Consider the following 21,114-nt stretch of genomic DNA (forward strand, 5'->3'; position numbering starts at 1 on the left):
GAATTTCAGTATTTAGTTTCAATAATCTGGATCATTAATACTGGCTGAAAAGGTGTCTTTATACGTCTGCATGCTGTGAATGCTGTTCTTTGTCTTGTATATTTTATATTGTAAACCTAATTTCATAACGATCTCAAGCTGCCATGTTCACAAAACGTGTATCTCGAATGCGTTCTCGTGTCATTGCTTGAGTCTGTGGTTTTAGCTAGAACTCTGTTAGCTTGGTTTCTGCACAATCGTCAGCACTGTCTTTATCATATTTAATCAAACTCTCGAATAAATGTTGACATTTTTAACACAATTTCAGTCATTTGATTTTGTCCTTTTATTTGACGGTTATTTACTGACCCACACTGCGCATGAGAGATTACATCATTCCCATCATAAATACCATCTGTAATCATCATTATTTATTCAATATTTGTTAACACTCAGAACACAAAACTTGCTTTTAGCAAACTCAGTTCAGTTCATTCAAAACAGCGCAGGAAACCTTGCATGTGTGGGACGTGCACATGTGTTTCACATATTTGCAGCAGGTTGTCCACCGTCAGTCGCTGAAAGGTGCTTTTACAATCTTACTCTAATCATTCTTCTGAGCTGTTCCATTTATTCTGATCTCAGCTCAGAATAAATGAATTCCATTTTTGTTCATTGATTATTTTGTTACATTGTAGGTGCTTGTGATGAAGATGCAGATCTGATCTGCAGGACCTCTACTCTCCAGGTGACCCATTTACAACCACTCCTATGCTGTTGAACTGTTTCACCATTTTGAGATCCTCCAAGAATCCTTCAAATATCAGGAGGTGTGTGTCTTTGAAGGATTTGGGCACATGTGGTGAAAACGTTTTGGTGATAGTGTCACTACCGTCCCATAAACACACACACAGATACAGTTTCAAGACTTTCCTTGGTCTGACCCACATTGGTGAAGTTAAAATCTTTCAAATCCATTTCCATATTCAGACTGATTCGATATTTCAGTTAATGAGCAGTTCAACAAGTGTACCTAATGAAGTGGCCAGTGAGTACATGTTCTTGAAAAGTGGAGTTTTTTTTTTTAAACACAAAAGAGGTGATAGCTATCGCGAAGCTGCAGTTAACTTTTAACTGAAATTCTTTTTTTCTTAAACTCTCAAGCATTTTTAAAATGTAAAACATTTTCAGTGGATAATTTGTGTTGGAATTTGCTTTCCTCGTTTAAATTATGTCTCATTTCCATTTGCAAAAGTTCAGTCTGTGTGTTTAAGGTTAGGTTGTTTTAAATGATTGACAAATGAAGCCAGAATTTAAGCACAGCCAGAACTCATTAAACCCCAACCAGCATATTGCTGTATTCGTCACTTCGTGTTATAGCTATACTTTATGACGATTAATGCGTTCCAGCAGTCGTATGGTAATAAATAATATCAGAATCTGGACCCCAAACACGACAGTCACAATTATTCCTATCAGGCCCTCGTGCTGCTTGATCCATCGAGAGATTTCCCCCAGACAACCTCCCAGGAAGATCACACTCTGAGCAGTAAACTCATCCAGTAATTGGGCTCCGACACCACACTGAGAGTTCCACACGGTGCCGTTCTCCAGAGGATCCACGCAGCATGTTGCAGGGACACCGCAGGCCAGCACTCCTGGAGCTGAGCAGTTGTAATATCTGAAGAAAGGGAAAAATAACCCAATAAAAAAACTTCACAGCTCATTAACTTCTTCAACACATTCCTACATCGTGACCAACTGGCTTTGATTTACTTTCAAAAAAGTAAAAAAAAAAAGATTTCCAAGTTGCTCACATGTTAATCTCCCAGTCTCTGTAGTTGTCCGCCCCACAGCACTGCAGATTTGACTGAATCTCGTCTGTGATGAACCTCAGATCCAGATCATCTTGGTACCGTGCGATGGCAACTAACATCCCGGATCGCAAGTTACCTTCAATCTGATCTTGTAGAGTATGGGCCACAATGGCGATGATGACTTGAGCTGTGATGAGCACCAGCACTGTGGCTGAGAACAGCTTCAGCAAGCAGCGATTCTCTCTTAGGGCACCCACGCAGCCTGACAGGCACAGCACAGTGAGCAGAAAGCCCACGCTCAGAACTACCAGCATTGGGTCAGTGCCAATACTGCTGATCTTCTCCTGAGCAAAGGATTCCTTGCTAATGAGACCCCAAACCCCCAGAGCAAGAAGCAACAGGCCCAGAACTGTGAACAACAGATTGCATATGATAAGAAAGTATTTTAGGAAATAGTCCATGAAAGAATAACCGTAACAGGGATCTATCCTGGCATCTGTGGGACTGTTGTGTTGCTGTCCGCTGTTTGTCCCTGCTTGAAAATCAGTAGTGACCAAGGCAAGCTCCTCAGCATTGTTTGTAGATCCTGCCTTTAGACACACAAGAATGCCACAAAAAATTAAAGCCACCCCAGAAATGTAACTACAGGTGAACAGAGGAACACAGTATTCTCAAACTAACCCAGTGACACACCTACCTTTGGTAAGAGTGGACTGGTCTCATTCGGAGTAGCATCTCGTCTCAGCCATGGCCAAGGGAATCTTTTTCTAGGCAAAAATCTCCTCATCTTGTCAACCACTGGGAAACATCAGCTGGTCAGAATGACACAGGATAAAATGTAACACAGGGCAATCATTTGCTACAATACAGAAAAGCATGTGAGCTGAGCTGGAGTAACCATTGCTGTGCTTAGCCTCGGGGGTGGGATTTCTTCATCATGTGAGAGTCACAGTGAGGGGATTAAAAGGGTATCGCAGCGTGTCGGAGACACACACTTACACAAAAGTGGGCATCCGAATAGAACTCGGTACTTTTTATTCAACTCTACTCATGTGCAATAAAGTAGGACCTGCAAAGGATAATATATTGCCCTACAGTGGGACCCATGGGTCAAAGACTCACAAAAATGTCTCCTGATGGTGATTACCACAAAAGGAAGAAAGTAGAAGACATATTTTAAAATCCTTGCTTTAATTTTCCAGAAACCTGGAAAATATGTTTTAGGCCTCAAAAAAGAAACAACATTGTAGCAGCTGGGCAACCACTAAAACCAGTTTTAAGTTTCAGAATCTACATAGATTCCCAGCTTTTGTGCTTATATAATGAGGATTTTCCAGGTGCATTTGGTTTCCTGCTGTGTATGCAACTTAACATTTATCACGGGATTAACAGAGACTAATCATATCATATCTGTCAATATATCTGTCACTAGTTAGAGCTGGTTGGCCATGCAGTCAGGTATCATGCACAAGACAGTTTCTTCTAACGTTTACAAAAAGTTCAGAAAACCGAGACTCTTCTAACGTATGGCATGAATAATCCCAGACAAAGAACAGAAAAGCAAATGAATTGTCATATTTATTAAAAATAAAACACACTTTACTAACCAAGAGGAATTCAGAACTTCTTAGAAGACTGAGTAAAATGTTTCATCAGTTTTTAATCAGAAACAGCATCTTGCATTCCTTTGTGAATGACCTTAGTTGTGTTCAGGTTAATTTCTATATGATATCATGTTGCACACACTGCACAAAAAAAAACAAGTCAGTCTCTAGTAATGATGCACGTACCTCTTTAAGTCCACAAAACACATCAAATGAGTAAAGTCTTTGAAATGTGTAATTATTTTGGCAGGTTATTGTAGCTATTGTATGGTTGAAATATGAATCCACTGTGGAAGATTGTGCTTACTTACTTAAAAAAGCAAATATGTATGTTTGAACTTTATACTTAAAAGGTTTATAAAGACAGCTTCTAACATCCCAACATTAGCAAATTACTTAGTGCTCCACATTTTCTTCCTAATATAGTAACCCGTGGCTCCAAAATACCAACATGACCACAGCTAGAATGCTAAAATCAGCCTTCAAAATATGATGAAATCAATGGAGGAAATTACAGGAGCATGTTTTACATAAAGTGAAAGAAATGTAGAAGTGTCAATTCAGTTTTAGTTAAATTTAAAATGTGTTAACCTAAAAAGCTTACAAATTATTCCTTGAAAATAATCCCTCGAATTAACTCCCTGCCTCTCAGACTTATCAGGGTTTTTGCTATCAGTCAAATGAGATGAAACACCACCCAAACACAGATGAAATGGTCATAGATTACCTTCTATAACAAATACGAAGAAATGCAACAGTTCTCATTGTGGAGCTTCTGTTTGTATTTAACACCTGATATATTTCACAGTAAAAATCCTCTGTTGTTCTGATAAAGTCGTTATGAAGTGATGTGCTACTGAAAGTCAATAACAAGCAGCACATGAGAGAGCAGATGTGACACTGAGTGAAAAAGCAGAGGGAGAAAGCGAGGCCTGGTTATCTCACTCTCTGGCTCTGCTGGTCCACTGTGCTCATTCTTTCCTCTGGCTGTGCCGAACTGAGCTGCAGGGAAATGGAAGGAAGATCTGCGCACTGCTGCAGGCACTGACTGATGATGGACTCCAGGCTTGTAAGGCTTGGCTTTAGTCCTTCCATAAATTTGATTCCATATCCATATGATTAATAAAAAACAAAACAAAACATAGACATGCTCACTTATACTTGCTAGAAAATTATTTGTGGGTAAGTTGTGGGAATTTATCAGATAAGGTTTTAGCTTTTTACTGGGATGGATGACTGGTGGCAAATAATTAAGTAATTTTAAAACTAATTACTTTCATTTTATGATACCTTTTAATCCGATTTTTTTTTCACAGGTAACTATTTTAATGCTGCTATGTATATTTAGCAGGTGTACCACTGCTGAATAGTTGATGACGCTGCACAAAAAGATGAAAAAAAGCAGAATATTGTCTTATATACTTTTATTTCTATAATTTAAATCCCATAAAACCTACTTTAAAAATGAAGAAAGAAATAAAAGATCTGAATAGTTTTTCCCTCGTTGCACATTAGGCAACTTTCACTGTTGGCCCTGTGGTTTCTCAGGTCATGGAAAATCTCACTGGGGAAAATGAACTCCAGCTTGTTAGGGTCAGCAGACAAATAACCACTATCAAAAAATGGTTTTTCATTTAGTTATAAATTATGAGCCTACGTTCAAATAAGAAAATATATTTATCGTGACTGATTGTTGGCAGAAAAAAAAAGTTGGATGTCATCTAGTCATTATTAAACAAATCTTCCTGTTTCCTTTTAAATCTTTTGGGAGGATGGAGATTTAAAAAGTATTTAGTTCCTGCCTGTCAGCGCTGAAGATGTATGGTCCGTGTGACGTGATGTTCATCCCACCTACTGCATATACAGTTTTGTATACTGTCTGTAAAGGTGTTGCAGATGGCAGGGAGCGCTGCCCTGTTACATTCCTTTTCAGCAGTGATGGGTGCACCTCCGCTCATATATCAGCACAACTATCTGCAGACATCTGCAGACATCAGCATACCCAGCGGCACATCTTTCAAACTGAATGAGGAACTCTGATCTGAAATAAATCAAAGCTGGAATTTTATTTAAAAAATCTGGGACAGGAAAAAAGCACTAATGTTGTCCAATATTTTCATATGACCTGAAGCTGCTGGTTTTTGAGTAGAAGAAGAAGAAGTAGAAAGATAAATAGCTGTTTGAAGACTATATAGGTTATAGACTGGGTGCACTTGCCTGTGGAAAACTATCCAGAGTATGAAATCCGTCTTAGCCATGAAACTACATGTCATGTGTTGCATCACTGCACATCAAATCTAAACCCACTTCCACAGTTATGTAGATTTATTAAGGTTGGCTCACATCAGACTGAGTGAACTAATGCAGTAAATCACACAGTAGCTTAGTAAAGTTAGAAATTAAGGCAGCTGAGGTGTTAAGAAATATCTTCAGGGCTGCATAATTTTCTCTTTAATTGCTATTTTAAAGTTAATCTGGGACTCTAACCCATTTTCTAATTCTGAGATGGTTTTGGATATTCTCCTTTTTTCTATTAATATGGTTGAATGTGTGTTTTTTATTGTCCCATTTGCATTAAGTGAGTGCAGCTCACCAGGTTTTGATCACCCTTGACGGTTAAAGTGTTGCTGGCTGGATTTGTCGTAGCCCAGATGTTGAGCAGATTGTATTACAGTAGGCAATAAGAATGTTATCCTGGAGCCATACTTCTACATCAAACACCTTCTCTGGATTGGAGCCTACGGGGAGCACAGTTGTCACATGCCACCCACACAACCTAAAAGACATGTGGAGCAGAGATGGGGCATCAGAAATGATCAGGACCTCCTATTATGGTTATTTTAGAAGATGCACAGTCTATAAGATATGAGAGATGATGCAAGAGTGGGACGCATATGTGTGCGAGTGGGTTTAGGGAGATTTTGTTTTTTGTGCACGTGAATGCTGCAGTGTGCACACATGCTAAAAGAACTGAGGATGTCACCGCCCTGAATCAGTGACGTGGATGGGATCAGGTGGGGAAATTGCTCCGGGAGTTTGGGGAAAGAGTTATAAGAGAGTGCTGCACAACTCATGTTTTCTCAGTGTGTCACTGCTGTAGGATCATACAGTACAGAGAGTTTGTTCTGGTACTCTGATCTGAGAAGACCCCTGGCACTTCTTTGCAAAAAAGGTAGCGTAAAAACCCAAATTTAAATTTACTTTCTTGCTCATTTTGGAACAAAACTAAACAATTTTTTATAGCTTAAAAAAGGTGAAGAAAAGATGAACTTATGACTGAACTAATTTCTCATCAGCTTTTCTTCAACCGAAAGACTGTTTAGTATTTTTGTAACGTGGCTTGGCAGCACTTTTCGGTGAGCTTGCTCCTCAGCAGCACCCACAGCCTATATTATTGTGTTTGTTAGATGAGAACGACGAGGATGAAGTTGGCTCTCATTATGCTGTGCATGATCTCAGCGTGTGGAGCTCAGAAATCGAAACAGGAGACATCACGCTGGGAACCTAAAGGTCTGAAAATGATTTTTAGTAATGTGACCTTTGACCACTGAGGTTGTGTTTCTAAAACTTGGAGTGAATAATGACTTGTTTGTTTATACGGTTAAACTCTGTGTTCAGCAGTACAGACTAGTGCCAAGACTTGCTCAAACCTGACTCAGGTGCTGGACAACTGGAAATTTGCTATTCTGACCCAAGTGAAAGACTTGCTGATCAATGACCACGCTTCAGTCCTTCCTGAATATAACAGGTGAGTTATATCAGCTTCTGATTAAACTGGATGTACACAGCAATGATAGCAGACAGACGAGTCTAAATGTTAAGAAAGCGTAAAGTCAAACGTCCAGGAAAAACAACGCTCGGTGATGTCAGTGACCATTTGACTCGTCCTCAGGGTTTGTTGAAATAAAGACTTATGTAATCTGCTCTGTGCTGCACATGAATTGTCAGTGCCAGTAAAGCGATCAGTGATTGCTGTTGTTCACATGAGGCCAGCTCTGCTTTGTAAATGACCTCAGTGTACTTACTGTGCCAAAATACAATAGTGAGTGTTTCATCATGCTCTGGCAGACATTACTCCAAGTCAGTGAACATTTCATCTGGTGATTAGATTCTGAACTGTGATTGCAACACTTAGGATCACAGTTCACCAGAACTTTTCCCAGTAAACATCTAAGGTCAGCCCATCTCTACTGGGCCAAAGCTCTGCTATGTTTTGCACTTTCATTTTTTTCAGGGGACTTCCGACCTTTACGTCTGCTATCCTGATGTTTTCCGTCGACAGTGAGGCTGTTTCCACTTAACAGCATGTTGTGACTTTCCTGTTTATGCTGCCAATTAGACTTGGTTCTCTTCTTAGTTATGTTTTGCCAATAAACAAGGTTCCTGTTTCATGAACTTACAGTGCCAAAGTTCTTTGAATGGTCATTCTGATACTGAAACCATTTACTTTTCCACATGTCCTCTTTTATGTCCAGGATCCAACCTCTTTCAGATGCTCTGGGAGACCTCTACCGGCAGTTTAACACTTTAAAGGATGAGCTGGGAAAGTTTACCACAAAGCTCGACAGAATGGAGGCTTTCGTGGATGAGCTCAAGGACGGCAGATACGCCCTGCCTCAGCGGCCCGTACATAGGCTCCAACCGAGCTTTGGACTTAGGTCTCCTCTGCGTGCACAGATGAGGGGTCCTGAAAGGAGGATAATCACTAGCCCAACACTGAGAAGGGCAAGGAGGAGAGGACCGCAGAGATCTTAAACATGTGGGCTTTTTTGTTTGGTATAAATGCAGATTTGTTGAAAATAAATGTTTATATATTTTTCAGAAGAAGAGGATTGTTTTATACTATTTCTTTGATGAGTATGGTCAAAAAAGCTAAATAAAGTGGCTTTAATTAAACTTTATTAAAGCAAACTGTAGCCACCTGCTGTTACAAAATCACAATAAACCACAAGGTGGCAGCATTTATCAAATTATCTTCACTATATGCTGTTTTTTGGATGCATCAACGGGCTGGACTTAAAGTCAAATAAATGGCTAAACATGTAGTTAAGGAGTGTTATATATTACCTCATTATGATTTTTTTTTATTACTTTAATTAGCATTGCAAGCCATTGGTTTGTATTTGATTTGTTTATCCAAATACTTATTAAATTATAGATTCAGTGCAACTCCTTGAGTGTACTTGGAGCATTTTTTTTTTACAGATAGTATTTTACAATGTGTTATCGCTTCATAATCACAGCAACAGTAGCAGTGCTGCTATGCAAAATACTGCACCTCTTGAAACACAGAAACTTTCAGGTGGAGTAACTACCTTCGGAGAAGAACTTATGAACCACTGATCACTTCAACCAGGAAAGAATAGAACTGCAGAGCTACAGGATTACTTCAAAGAACTACTTGTTAAACAATAAAATAAAGATGAAGATCACAATGTTCAAACTCTGGAGGCAAAATATACAAAAAAGTTACAGGCCTACAACAAACACTGCTCGGCTTAGTTTCCTGTCAAAAGTTCTTGCTTATTCACAGGTCATTCCCCCAAATTTCTAACAGCCAGACGCATCGGTGGTCATACGTCCTTTTACACAAGTCTGTGGTGGTATTTGACTGACCAATAAACTACTGGGCAGATATTCAAAGGAGCATGTTTATCAAAGGGGTTCAAAAAGAAAAGAAAAACAGTGACTATCCATCCATTTCTCCTTTCTTGTCGCTGGAGCCTATCCCAGCTGTCATAGGGCAAGAGGCAGGGTACACCCTAGACAGGCCAGTCTGTCACAGGGCTAACACATAGAGACACAGACAACCACTTGCATATTCACACTAACTGCATGTCTTTGGACGGTGGGAGGAAGTGAGAGCGGATGATCTGATATCCTCGTGTTGGTGTTGTTCCCAGACCATCATGAAAATGTTGTTCCAGATTCAACATTGCAAGTGACCAATCACATTGTTGTGACGTTATTCTTTTGCGTGGCAAGCCATTCGTGCATTTATGAAATTCCAATGTTGCAAGGACAATATCAATTCTGCTTACTGTTTATTAAAGGGTTACGGTTAGGGTTAGGGTCAGGGTCTGTTGATCGGCGGACAGAGGCGGTTTCACGCAGCTTAAGTACAGTTTTTTGTTTTATGCCGGTTTTTCCCGAAGTCGCAAAAGTATGACGTCACAACATTCTGATTGGTCACTTGTAATGTTGATCCTGGAACAACATTTTCATGATGGTCTGGGAACAACACCAACACGAGGATATCAGAGCACCCACGCAAACTTGCTGTATGGCAACAGTGCTAACCACTGTGCCACCGTGCTGCCCAGTGAATATACCCTGCAATATGAGCAGGATGCTAGCTTTCAAAACCCTGCCCATGTGATTAATGATATTATATAACGATGTACATATGTCTGCTTATTGCCTGCTGAAACACCTTGACTGTTTTTCATTCACCCAACCTTTGGTATTCACCTTGATTAGCAGAACAAATAATAGCAATGACAGAATTGTGCTGTTAACAGAATCTTAATTCCAACAAATTGGATCAACAGTATATCCTGAATTCAAATATATACATATATAAAATAAAACAGGTCTAAAATGAAAACACATTTAGATTTATTGTAAAAAAAAACTCAAACATTTACAATATTTGAAATAAGTTAGATTTTGATCTAAATATGCAAATTCTTAGAGTTGAGTTGTGATCAAAAAGGTTTTTAGTATTGAAGCCCCTCCTCCTCTGCTTACTCTATATAGTCCTCAGTCTCTTTTCATTATTCAGTTCAGCTCACCTCTCACCTGGACAGTAAAGAGAATACGCTATACTTTCAACATGCTGAGAACCTTCTGTACTCTTATTGCTCTAGCATGTAAGAGCGGCTACTGGTTCATTTTATAGTCTGTATTTAGAAACATAAAACTTTATTTAAATATTAATTAATTTAAACATTCTTTTTTTCTCTGACAGGTGTGGATGCTGCAAAAGTGTTGACCCAGACACCACCTGTCCACACAGTTTCTCCAGGAGACGAGGTTCTGCTCAAATGCAATGTTCAGAGAGATGAAGGCTATTATGTCAGCTGGTACAAACAGGTCCCTGGTTCTACTCCTCAGTATATTCTGAAATTTTATCATAGCCACAGTTCACCCAGCTTTGGAACAGGATTCTCCTCAGACCGATTTAATTCTAAAGCCTCATCAAACATTGATTATCAGTTAATCATCAAGCAAGCAGAAGCAGGAGACTCTGCTGTGTATTACTGTAGCACATGGGACGGCTCTGCTCAGGAGAGCGTATCACAGTGATTTACACTGTGACAAAAACCTCTGTACAGAATACTTCTGCTTTCAGAGGCTTTAACATTTTGTTAACAATGACTATGTGTCTGCTAGACATCCAACTGGATCATAGATAAGGTTAACATATATCAAGTGTCTTTGGGCTAGGAGAATTCAGAGAAAAATATCAAGAATATCAGAATATCCTACTCAATAACAGAGGACCAAAATGAGTATTTAAAATCTTCTTGCACATTGATTTTGCTGTTTACTGATTACCAAACATGTTAAAATAAAACAAAAGGGTTCAATGACTTTAACTGGACATTTAACTTTACTGTAGTTAGAATAAATAAAATGTTGTGCTGTGTCACATTTGTAGACCTGGGACAGTTAAAGGCATGAGTGTCACTGGTTTAAAATGCTTATTTTAAACCTGCAGCCTTCACACTCTGTTAGTAAAGCATCACCTCTCTACTCCTCCTTCTCTTTTTCCCAGAATGCACCTGCAGGTCTGAGCATCTAATTTATAACGTCAGGAAAGTTGTAAAAGAGAGTTAAGGTCTTTCTAAAAGGAGATGTAACTGCCCCTGACTGGAAATGTTGTATTTCACTATACTTTAGTAATTCAGGGAATTAACTGAATACTGCTTTGGTTTTGTCCAAGAATAACTTTATTTATTATATAAGAAGCAGTAAACAATGTTCAGCTGTACAACTTTCGCAGCTCTGTTGTTGTCATACAAACATTTGATATGAAAAATGTTGATTTTTTAACATTTATTTGCCATTACTACTTAATCCTAATTTTTAAATGGCTAGTACACATAAAAGTCTGAGCTGCGATGAAATGACTGTTTAAGGTGCATTTTAATGTTAAAGAATCCAGTTTGCAGCAGAATTTTTTTGTGTGGCTGATCTGAATTTAGATACTATAAAACATCTCCTAATATAGATCCTTGGATTAAGCTGTTGTAGCTATTTTTACGTAACGTTTATGTTCAACAATAAATCAGTTTTGTATTCCTGCTTTTTAAACAGATCCAAAGATTATGTGAAAATAGAAGTGGCAAAAAATTACAAAAACTTTCTTATTTGCAAATAAAACAACCACATAGAATGTATAGATTCACCTGACTACACACACTTTGTTATTTAACTTAACAGGAGATTAATCCCAACAAAATATGTCCTGAATTTAAATATCTTTATAAATAAAAATAACACTGCTGTAAACTGAAAACATATTTAGTAGACTTATTCTAAAAGTAAACATTTATGATATTTAAAATAATTTTGAGTTTGGTGTAAAACCCTAATTTCTAGTTGAGTTGTAATAGTACAGTTTTCAGTATTGAAACTCCTCCTCCTCCACTCCTTAGTTATTAAAAGTCTCAGCCTCTCTTCATTGCTCAGTTTTCCTCTCAGCTGGACAGCAAAGAGAATTCACCGTACTTTCAACATGCTGGGGACCATCTCTATTATTATTGTTGCTCTAGCATGTAAGATAATCTTCTGGTTTATTTCATAGACTGCACTTTGAGAGTTAAAAACAGACTTACTGCAATTTTTTTCTCTGACAGGTGTGGATGCTGCAAAAGTGTTGACCCAGACACCACCTGTCCACACAGTTTCTCCAGGACAGGAGGTTCTGCTCAAATGCAACATTCAGAGACCTGAAAGCTATTATGTCGGCTGGTACAAACAGGTCCCTGGTTCTACTCCTCAGTATATTCTGAGATTTTATCATGAGCACAGTTCACCCAGCTTTGGAACAGGATTCTCCTCAGACCGATTTAATTCTAAAGCCTCATCAAACATTGATTATCAGTTTATCATTAAGCGAGCAGAAGCAGGAGACTCTGCTGTGTATTACTGTGACACATGGGATAACTCTGCTAAGGAGAGCGTATCACAGTGATTTACACTGTGACAAAAACCTCTGTACAAAGTACTTCTGCTTTTAGAGTCTTTGACGTGTCATTTAGACTGTTTGTCAGCAGCTGCCAATAAAAACACAAATCATCAGACACGTCCATCCTCTATAAGTTGTTGAGATTATATGACATTATTGTATCTGTACACATTTTAATTATATTCAGGGATAGCCTTTGGTTTTTTTTCTTCAGAAATAAATTTCTGTACTGACTCAGTCTTATGCTGTATATTTCAGTTTTTTACTGAATTGATTCTGTATGTTTTTGGATCATGTCCTTCGTGTATTTTCAGACTTCAGCCTCCCTCTTCTTGTCCTGACAGTCTTCCCTCCATGCAGTGCTGAGCTCCAGTCCAACAAAGCCTCTCTGGTCTGTCTGACCATCCAAACATCAGACTGGGTGAAGTGTCTTTGTGAAAACCATCAAGAATTCATAATGTCCCAATGAATAGTAGATGCCTGTGCAAGTAGGTTATATAGCTGATACAATTACTTATAAAGCTAGACAAGATGAAAAGAGAGCAAAATAATCTTTACCCACAGCTCCTCCACCTTTTGGTAATCTTAAATGACACCTCATGCTCATTCTCTCTTTAGCCTATAAAAACAGTCCAATATTGTTTGAAGTTACAAATCTGCTCTCATCTCACACTGACAACTGGCTGGTGATTCTCTGCACTCTCATCAAAGTTCTAGCATGTAAAGAATCTGATGTCCACTGCAGACTTATGCACAGATGAAGCTTAATCACATTGATTGAGGCTGTGAAAAAAAACCCTAAATTAGAGACATTACAGTTTTAAAAAAAATCCAACATTACTCATCTCAAATCATTAAATCTCGAACAAAACATGTAATGGGATTACATTAGTGGTTGGAGGCAGATGGCATTTCTACTTTCTGCTAAGTATTTCTGTCAGAAATGGGATGACTCTGTAAGTTAACATGAACAGTGACTCAGACTGTGACAAAAACCTGAGATACACAACAACTTTCATGAGATCTGAAAAACATCAAACTATTTTCAGCTTTTATAAGTATTACACTAAGTAATCCTCACTTTTTGTTTAAGGTACTGTTTAATTTTTGTTTAAATTATCTACTTGATATCACTTGTTGAGAAACTTAAATCTATCTTTAAATTCTGAAAAGGGATCAAGTTAAAACACTGCAAAATCATCATGAAGGACATGAAAAGATTGTAAAAATTAAAAAAAAGAAGAGACTTCACATTATCAAGTCAAGTCAAGATGAGAAATATACATATGTATTTTTAAGCTCCTCCTCCTGTTAGTCGTATTAAAAGGCTCCTTCAGCACCTCCTCTCTTCATCCTACAGAAGCAGTACAGCCACTTTAAAGTTACAAATTAGAAGTGCATTCTCAGCTCACACCGATAACATGCTGGTGACTCTCTGTGCTCTCATCACTGCTCTAACATGTAAACACTTTGACTTATATTGCACACATATATACTAATGTCAGTGTGTTTCTCTTGACTCCGTGTCTTCTTGTTGTTTGCAGGTGTGAGTGGTGTGACAGTGGTTACACAGAAAACTGTGCTATCAGTGAGCAAAGGAGAGACAGCCACCATGGACTGTAACCTGGGGACTGTTACTAACAGTGCTGCTCGGTGGTATAAACAGATTCCAGGAGGAGTTCCTCAGTATGTGCTGCGGTTTTATCATGAAAATACATCTCCAACCTATGGCTCTGGGTTCTCCTCTCCAAAATTCACATCCACTCATCAGTCAACATCAGATTATCGTTTGATCATCAGCAATGTGGAGGAGGGAGACTCTGCAGTGTATTACTGTCAGACATGGGATGGCTCTGCCAAAGAGGATGTATCACAGTGATTTACATCATGACAAAAACCTCCTCACTGTTACTTCTGCTTTTTGAGATTTACACATCCTGATAACAAAGACACTTTTGAAACTTTTTGAAACCAACTCACTAACGACAGATAATGTGTTAATAAACAATAAATTACTTTATTTTAATCAAGGGACTCTCAATTCGATTAACTATCTAACCTTCTATTACCACATGACTTTGACAGCATACATTCTGTTGACGTTCTCCCCAGAGAGAACCCAGAGCCAAGCATCAGCCATAAATGCTGATGCTTGGTATTTCTGTCAGACATGGGATGGCTCTGATTAAGACATACAGACATAAATAAAATAGAAGCAAATATTTCCGTTGTGTGTGTTTTTAGGAACACCTCTTTATATCATATGTTGTTTTAAAGGACGAATATCAACACTGTGACAAAAAACTAAATGAGAGACTCTACAGATTTTAAAAATAAATTCTAACCATTTGAAATCATTACATTTTTTTGACTTTGACTTTTTTTTTGTTAATTTATTGTTGTACTGTGCATTTAAAATATTGAGGTTAAAGCTGTGTAAATGCTGACCCCAGCCCAGCAGCCAGACTCTAAACTTCAACAGGTAATAAAAGTGGAAGCCGAAGTGCTTTGAACGCCTGGTCAGAGACTTCATCATTTCTTCACTACCAGACACACTGGACCCACTACAGTTCGCTTACCGTCCAAATCGTTCCACAGACGATGCCATCTCTCATCTCCTCCACACATCACTCACTCACTTGGACACTAGAAGGGGGAATTATGTTAAAATGCTCTTCATAGACTACAGCTCTGCATTTAACACCATAATTCCCTCCACACTCACCACCAAGCTGGAGCATCTGGGACTCAGCTCATCTATGTGTCAGTGGATCTCCAACTTCCTAACTGGCAGACCACAGGCAGTAAGGATGGGCGGACATGTCTCAGCCTCCACCACTCTCAGCACTGGAGCCCCCCAGGGGTGTGTTCTGAGCCCCCTGCTGTACTCTTTGTACACATATGACTGTGTGGCCACTACCAGCTCCACCACCATCATCAAGTTTGCTGACGACACCGTCGTCGTGGGCCTGATCTCTGATAACAACAAGACGGCCTACCTGAAGGAGATTAGGAATCTGGAGAACTGGTGCCAGAGGAACAACCTCCTTCTAAACGTCAGTAAGACAAAGGAGCTGATAGTGGACTTCAGCACTAAGCAGGAGAGGAACTACCAGACCCCCGTCATCAACGAGTGCCCAGTGGAGAGAGTGGACAGCTTCAAATACCTCGGAGTTCACATCACGCAGGACCTGTCATGGTCCTGTCACATCAACACTGTGGTGAAAAAGGCCCGACAGCGTCTCTACCACCTCAGACGCTTGAGAGACTTCCAACTGCCCTCCAAGGTGCTCAGGAACTTTTACTCGTGCACCATAGAGAGCATCCTGGCGGGAAACATCTTAACCTGGTTCGGGAACAGCACCATGCAGGACAGACGAGCTCTAGAGAGGGTTGTGCGGTCAGCTGAGCGCACCATCCGCTCCGAGCTCCCTGACCTGCACTCAATCTACAGCAGGCGGTGCTGGACCAAGGCCAGGAAGATCGTGAAGGACCTCAGCCATCCCAACAACAGACTGTTCTCTCTGCTGAGGTCAGGAAAGCGATTCCGCTCCCTGAAGACCAACACAGAGAGACTGAGGAGGAGCTTCTTCCCGCAGGCGATACGGTCTCTCAATCACACCACCACACAGTACTGACCCACACATATGGTTCTTACACACACACTGGACTTTCTGGACTTTGGTTTTGCACAACACTGGTCACTATATTCTTCATTTCCGGTTAATACTTGTACAGCTGCTGTTATTGTGTATATATTTATTTATATTTAGATTTCTTCATACATTCTTATATAGTTCTATATTGTGTATTTTGTTGTACAGTTATTTTATTTTCAACTCTAATTTATATATTTTATCTTATTCTTCCCAGTTAAATTTACCCTTCATTCTAATTTGTGTTGTACAGTTATTTCATTTTTAACCTTAATTTATATTTTATTCCTTCCTAGTTAAATTTACCCTTTTTAATTTTTCATATTTATTTCCTATCTTATTCATAGCCTTTTCCTTTTTTGTTTTCTTTAGGTCACGAGCAGTTGTCCAAGCATTTCACTACATATCGTACTGTGTATGACTGTGTACGTGACAAATAAAATTTGAATTTGAATTTGAATTTGAATTTGAAAAAGCAGTGATGAGCAGTCAGACTGCAGCCTCCTTTTCTACCTGTTCATGTTTCTAAACTAGAATCACAGTGACGACTGCTGTGCTGATGGCTTTGAGTTCACACCTAAACACTAAGAGAAAAATCACGTGTGTGTTCTCCGTAGGATATGGATTTCTGTTGGTGTATGGGACTACAGTCTAGCCTCAGGTTTATATTGTTCACTAGCAATTATGAGACAATGAATTTCAGGCCATTTCATGGAGAAACGCAAAAGTAATGTAACTAGTGTAGAGAATTACTTTATACTGGGAATAATTCAGTCATGTGCATTATTTGTGCATTATCTTTAAGAATAGTAATGAGTAATGTATAAAACATTACTTTTTTTGAGTAATAACCCAACAATGATCACAGCAAAGAGGGGAAATACCTCTAACAAGTTCAAATGTTTGATCACACAGCATGCAAATAATTTTCATGAATGTAATGTGTTTAATATGCTTTTCAGTGATGTTGGTGACTCTAGAAGCAAAGCCAGTGAGAATTCAGTGAGACTCAATAAAGAATCGAATTGATAAATAATATTGATAATCACTAAATCACTAAATTCTTATCAAGTCCCATCCCTACTTTGTGCTGTATTTTTATTATATCTATATTTTTCTTTATGGGTTTGGCTTCTCCTCTCCAATTTTCACATGTACTCATCTGTCAACATCAGATTAGCATTTTGATCAACAATATATGGGGAAGCGACACTGACAGTGAAAGTTGGTCTCAATTGGATGTTTCAGTTCCTCTCCCCTCATCAGTGACAGTCAGGAGGTTTTTGTACAGCCATGTATACAAACTGAATCACTGTGGTATTCGGACAAGGCACCAAGCTGATTGTGACAAGTAAGTACTTTTAAACTGATCATGAAACAGGAGGTATTTTGTGTTTATGCTTAGATTCTCAAATTTTCTCATTTCTCATATACTTTGATTTTTCTTTAGACTTTTTTTTGCTGTTTCATGCAGTCTGCAAGCTACAGAGTTGATCACACGTTGTAATGTGACTTAAGTTCTTCATTAGTGCACAGACACAGATATTGAACTTGATTATTCTTAAAAAAAGGTTTGTATTATCTGCCTCTCAGAAAACATTTTTTAAATAATATTTTCTGGAAATTATTCCATGTTCTCTCAACAAACATTTGACCAAAGGTGGAAAACTGACTATAATTGAACAATCTGACCTTAACCTTAGTGTTGCTTGGTTTTAGAATTAAACCCATTTTGTCTGCAGTTTGTCATAGTTGGTATTATTTTTTCATCTGTGTGAAAAAAAACAACAATTTTCTGATTTAAAAAAAAAATCTAGTTTTTTGTTCTGCTTTAGATGACTATTCCTTCCTCTTTTGCAGATGTCATTGTCTTTTATGCCAATTGTTTATTTTATGATAAATATCATCTTCATCCAATATCTCAGGCCTGATGATGATGTTGTAAGACATAGCCTTTATGTATTTTGGAGAAGTTATTTTAGCTATTTTGGGAGTTAAAGTATAGTATTTTTTCATACATTACTTTATATTGATCCAGTTTTTATTTATTCATTTTATTGTTGTTGTTGTTGTTTTTTAAAAATGGTTTTCATGCATTTTCAGGCTCCAGCCTCTCTCCTCCTGTCCTGACAGTCTTCCCTCCGTCCAGTGCTGAGCTCCAGTCCGACACAGCTTCTCTGGTCTGTCTGTCCAGTCAGTCTGTGTCTTTTGCAGATGTGAGCTGGTTGGCTGCTGGGAGTCCAGTGAGCAGTGGGATCTCTACCAGCACTGCTGTTCAGAGACCAGACCAGACTTACCAGATCAGCAGCTCTCTGACCATCCAGACATCAGACTGGAACATGGATAAGGTTTATACATGTAAAGTGTCTTTGGGCTCACAGACTTCAGAGAAAACCATCAGCAAATCAGCCTGTAGCACTGACTAGCAGACGGGTCAGAATCAGCATTTAAAGTCTGCTCTTCAAACCTTTTGGTATTTTTTTGTGCCTGTGTACATGTAAGAAAATACTAGCAGTTAATGTTTGCTATGCATTTATTCTGCAAAATGTTAATAAAAAATATTGCAAGTGAACATTGGAGGCAATGTAGCATTTTCTTCTTCTGCCAGTTTGAATTTCCTCAACTCTTCTGTATGTCCATGTGCTAGTGTGTGCATGTCCATAAGTTCTTTACTTGTGGGGAGGTTATCATAGCTTCATGTTAGTCTCCAAACTTCCACCTCAAAAAACAAAAGTAAAAAAATTCTCTGATCATATATAGAGAATTGGAGTGCCTGAAAAGATAATTAATATTTTACATTCTGGTTTAAGTTTCCTGCAATAAAAGTGGTTTGAAAAGAACCCCCCCCCTCCAAAATGAGTAGTAACTGAAACTATCTACACCTCCCCCTCTGTCTTCCAGGATGCACCTGGAGGCTTCTTCTCTGAATTTAGAGTATTATGCAAATCAAGTCCTAAGTGAGAGGGGACTGTCCCTGACTGGAAAAAAAAAAAAGTGAACCTTTTCATTATTTTACAAATAACCACTGTTGCTTTTAAACCTGGCTCATCTACCAAAAAAGGAGAAATCCTTTGTGATGATAAAATAATAGACCATGAAAAAAAAAAAAAAAAAAAAAAAAAAAAAAAAAAAAAAATATATATATATATATATATATATATATATATATATATATATATATATATATATATATATATATTGTCAGTGTGAAGGCTCAAAGATGTTAAATGGTAAATAACTTTTCAGATAATATAAGAGTCAAAAGTTAAAGTCACTGATGCTGAAAGTCAAATAAATAAGTTGGTAAGTAAATAAGAAAGAAAATAAATGTGTAAAAAATAAATAGCATTGTAAAATGAATATATTTTCCCCACAAGGGGGAGGCATTGTCCAATCAGTCTCAGCCACTGAAGAGTGTGATTTTATTTAAAAGCATTGAGGTAATAAGTAGTTGATATAAAGGAATCACTATGAGGGGCCGTACAAGCCAAAATTCATACTTTCACTCTCACATACATATTCTTCTTCCATGCACATGAATTTTGGCTTGTACGGCCCCTCATAAATCACTGTGAACTACTGCATTGTGGTTTTGCTTCAAATTAACTTAAAGCTTCATTATATTTTGATCTGTGGAGGCTTATTAGAGGAAATATGAATCAGATGAATCATCTGTGTGAGATGTAGACACAGTTTCCTGTTGTTAACTGACAGGAGTGACACCAGATCAGTGCCTGCTGCTGTATCTCATTTGCTTCAAGGTTTGATGTGTGTCTTTTCAGTGATGCTCTTCTGAATATCTTGTCTGTAAAAAGTTGTTGACAGAGTTACTGTTACCTTCCTATCAGCTTGAAGCAGTCTCCTTTGACTTCTGGCATCAACAAGGCATTTTTATTCCAGAGAACTGACACTTACTGGATATTTACTTTTTTTGGGCCCATATGACTATGTAAACCCCAGAGATGACTGTGCGGGAAAATACTAGTAGATCAGCAGAAATAATTTGGAAATAATTTAAATTAAAGGTTTTTGCTGCACATCAGTTTGTCTCTTCTGTATATTCTGGGAAATTCCTCATCTTTAGAACAGCAATCTCCACAGAAAGACTTTGGGATAGGGTGACTCGGTAAATAAAGCACAGTAATTCAATATTACAAGGAAAACTTGAATTAGACACTACAGCTTTCATGAATTCTGAAAAACATTAAATATTTCCTGTCATTCCATAAGGAGTGAAAAAATACTGATAATGAATGAACTTCTTTTTTTAAATTACCTTCACCTTTAACAACATTACACCTCAGTTTGTTAGATGAGCCCAGTGTTGCTACCACTAATATTACCACCAGGTATAATTAATCAGTAGTAGTGTCAGTATATTATTTGATGATAAATGTAAAGACTCAAACCAGTGGCAGTGGTAAACAGATACCTATTAAAAGCACTTGACATTATTTATCAGAAAATATAGAAAATTTAAGAGAATTTAACAAAGGAAACAATTCAGTGAGAGCGCCATAGCTCCTCCTCCTCCTCGTTGTATTAAATGGCTACTCCAGTACCTCCTCTTCTTATCTTACCGTAAAATCTCAGCTGACATTGACAACATGCTGGTGACTCTCTGTACTCTGATCACTGCTCTAACATGTAAAGAGTCTTATACACCAAATTATACAGCAAGAATTATCAGTCAGTGTGTTTCTCTTGACTCCGTGTCTTCTTGTTGTTTGGAAACATATTGGCACCATGTATATATGTACAGACACATAGTGAGGGAGAAAGGTGACTGAAGAAGAAACCCTCAGTGAATCATAGGAATCCCCCAGCTGCCTTGATATATTGCACTATAAAAAAAGGGAGGA

At 38.2% G+C, this 21,114-nt stretch overlaps 3 protein-coding genes and 2 gene segments (V, D, J or C); 4 read left to right on the top strand and 1 right to left on the bottom strand.

Moving 5' to 3' along the window:
* Positions 1-383: 383 nt before the first annotated feature.
* On the bottom strand, positions 384-2,647 carry tspan10 (tetraspanin 10). The gene is made up of 3 exons (XM_085405222.1): positions 2,494-2,647; positions 1,797-2,386; positions 384-1,660 (listed from the first exon to the last, which is right to left on the bottom strand). Exons 1-3 carry the CDS (start codon positions 2,581-2,583, stop codon positions 1,360-1,362), a joined length of 981 nt encoding a protein of 326 aa, XP_085261348.1. The 5' UTR covers positions 2,584-2,647; the 3' UTR covers positions 384-1,359.
* Positions 2,648-6,502: 3,855 nt separating this feature from the next.
* LOC146671725 (uncharacterized) lies at positions 6,503-8,448 on the top strand. Of its 2 annotated transcripts, none has more exons than XM_085405223.1 (4): positions 6,503-6,572; positions 6,808-6,910; positions 7,019-7,148; positions 7,876-8,448. In XM_085405223.1, the coding sequence occupies exons 2-4, from the start codon at positions 6,808-6,810 to the stop codon at positions 8,153-8,155; spliced, it is 513 nt and encodes a 170-aa protein (XP_085261349.1). In that variant the 5' UTR covers positions 6,503-6,572; the 3' UTR covers positions 8,156-8,448. The 2 variants fall into 2 exon arrangements, with proteins under 2 accessions (XP_085261349.1, XP_085261350.1); XM_085405224.1 differs by having other exon boundaries at positions 7,022-7,148.
* A 1,787-nt stretch (positions 8,449-10,235) lies between these two features.
* LOC146671726 (Ig kappa chain V region K-25-like) lies at positions 10,236-10,708 on the top strand. The segment is given in 2 exon segments: positions 10,236-10,272; positions 10,371-10,708. Coding segments are annotated over 2 exon segments (375 nt in total).
* Positions 10,709-12,107: 1,399 nt separating this feature from the next.
* LOC146671727 (immunoglobulin lambda variable 1-51-like) lies at positions 12,108-13,065 on the top strand. The segment is given in 4 exon segments: positions 12,108-12,183; positions 12,265-12,598; positions 12,649-12,683; positions 12,911-13,065. Coding segments are annotated over 4 exon segments (564 nt in total).
* Positions 13,066-13,964: 899 nt separating this feature from the next.
* Positions 13,965-18,816, top strand: LOC146671728 (immunoglobulin lambda-1 light chain-like). The gene is made up of 4 exons (XM_085405225.1): positions 13,965-14,057; positions 14,141-14,474; positions 17,569-17,603; positions 18,356-18,816. The coding sequence occupies exons 1-4, from the start codon at positions 14,018-14,020 to the stop codon at positions 18,676-18,678; spliced, it is 732 nt and encodes a 243-aa protein (XP_085261351.1). The 5' UTR covers positions 13,965-14,017; the 3' UTR covers positions 18,679-18,816.
* The last annotated feature ends 2,298 nt before the right edge of the window (positions 18,817-21,114 follow it).

Source organism: Rhamphochromis longiceps, linkage group LG4, assembly GCF_057381845.1.
Source record: "Rhamphochromis longiceps isolate RC_006_pf linkage group LG4, R_longiceps_female_GT1.1, whole genome shotgun sequence".
NCBI classification, from domain to species: domain Eukaryota; kingdom Metazoa; phylum Chordata; class Actinopteri; order Cichliformes; family Cichlidae; genus Rhamphochromis; species Rhamphochromis longiceps.

Bases quoted from the DNA above. Each gene is read 5' to 3' on its own strand.
- tspan10 (XM_085405222.1), bottom strand. From the start codon at position 2,583: ATGAGGAGATTTTTGCCTAGAAAAAGATTCCCTTGGCCATGGCTGAGA. The intron at 2,387-2,493 runs GTAGGTGTGTCA...GTGTGTCTAAAG, and splicing joins CCAGTCCACTCTTACCAAAG to GCAGGATCTACAAACAATGC. The intron at 1,661-1,796 runs GTGAGCAACTTG...CCCTTTCTTCAG, and splicing joins AGAGACTGGGAGATTAACAT to ATATTACAACTGCTCAGCTC.
- LOC146671725 (XM_085405223.1), top strand. From the start codon at position 6,808: ATGAGAACGACGAGGATGAAGTTGGCTCTCATTATGCTGTGCATGATC. The intron at 6,911-7,018 runs GTCTGAAAATGA...CTCTGTGTTCAG, and splicing joins ATCACGCTGGGAACCTAAAG to CAGTACAGACTAGTGCCAAG. The intron at 7,149-7,875 runs GTGAGTTATATC...TTTTATGTCCAG, and splicing joins GTCCTTCCTGAATATAACAG to GATCCAACCTCTTTCAGATG.
- LOC146671728 (XM_085405225.1), top strand. From the start codon at position 14,018: ATGCTGGTGACTCTCTGTGCTCTCATCACTGCTCTAACAT. The intron at 14,058-14,140 runs GTAAACACTTTG...TGTTGTTTGCAG, and splicing joins TCTCATCACTGCTCTAACAT to GTGTGAGTGGTGTGACAGTG. The intron at 17,604-18,355 runs GTAAGTACTTTT...ATGCATTTTCAG, and splicing joins CACCAAGCTGATTGTGACAA to GCTCCAGCCTCTCTCCTCCT.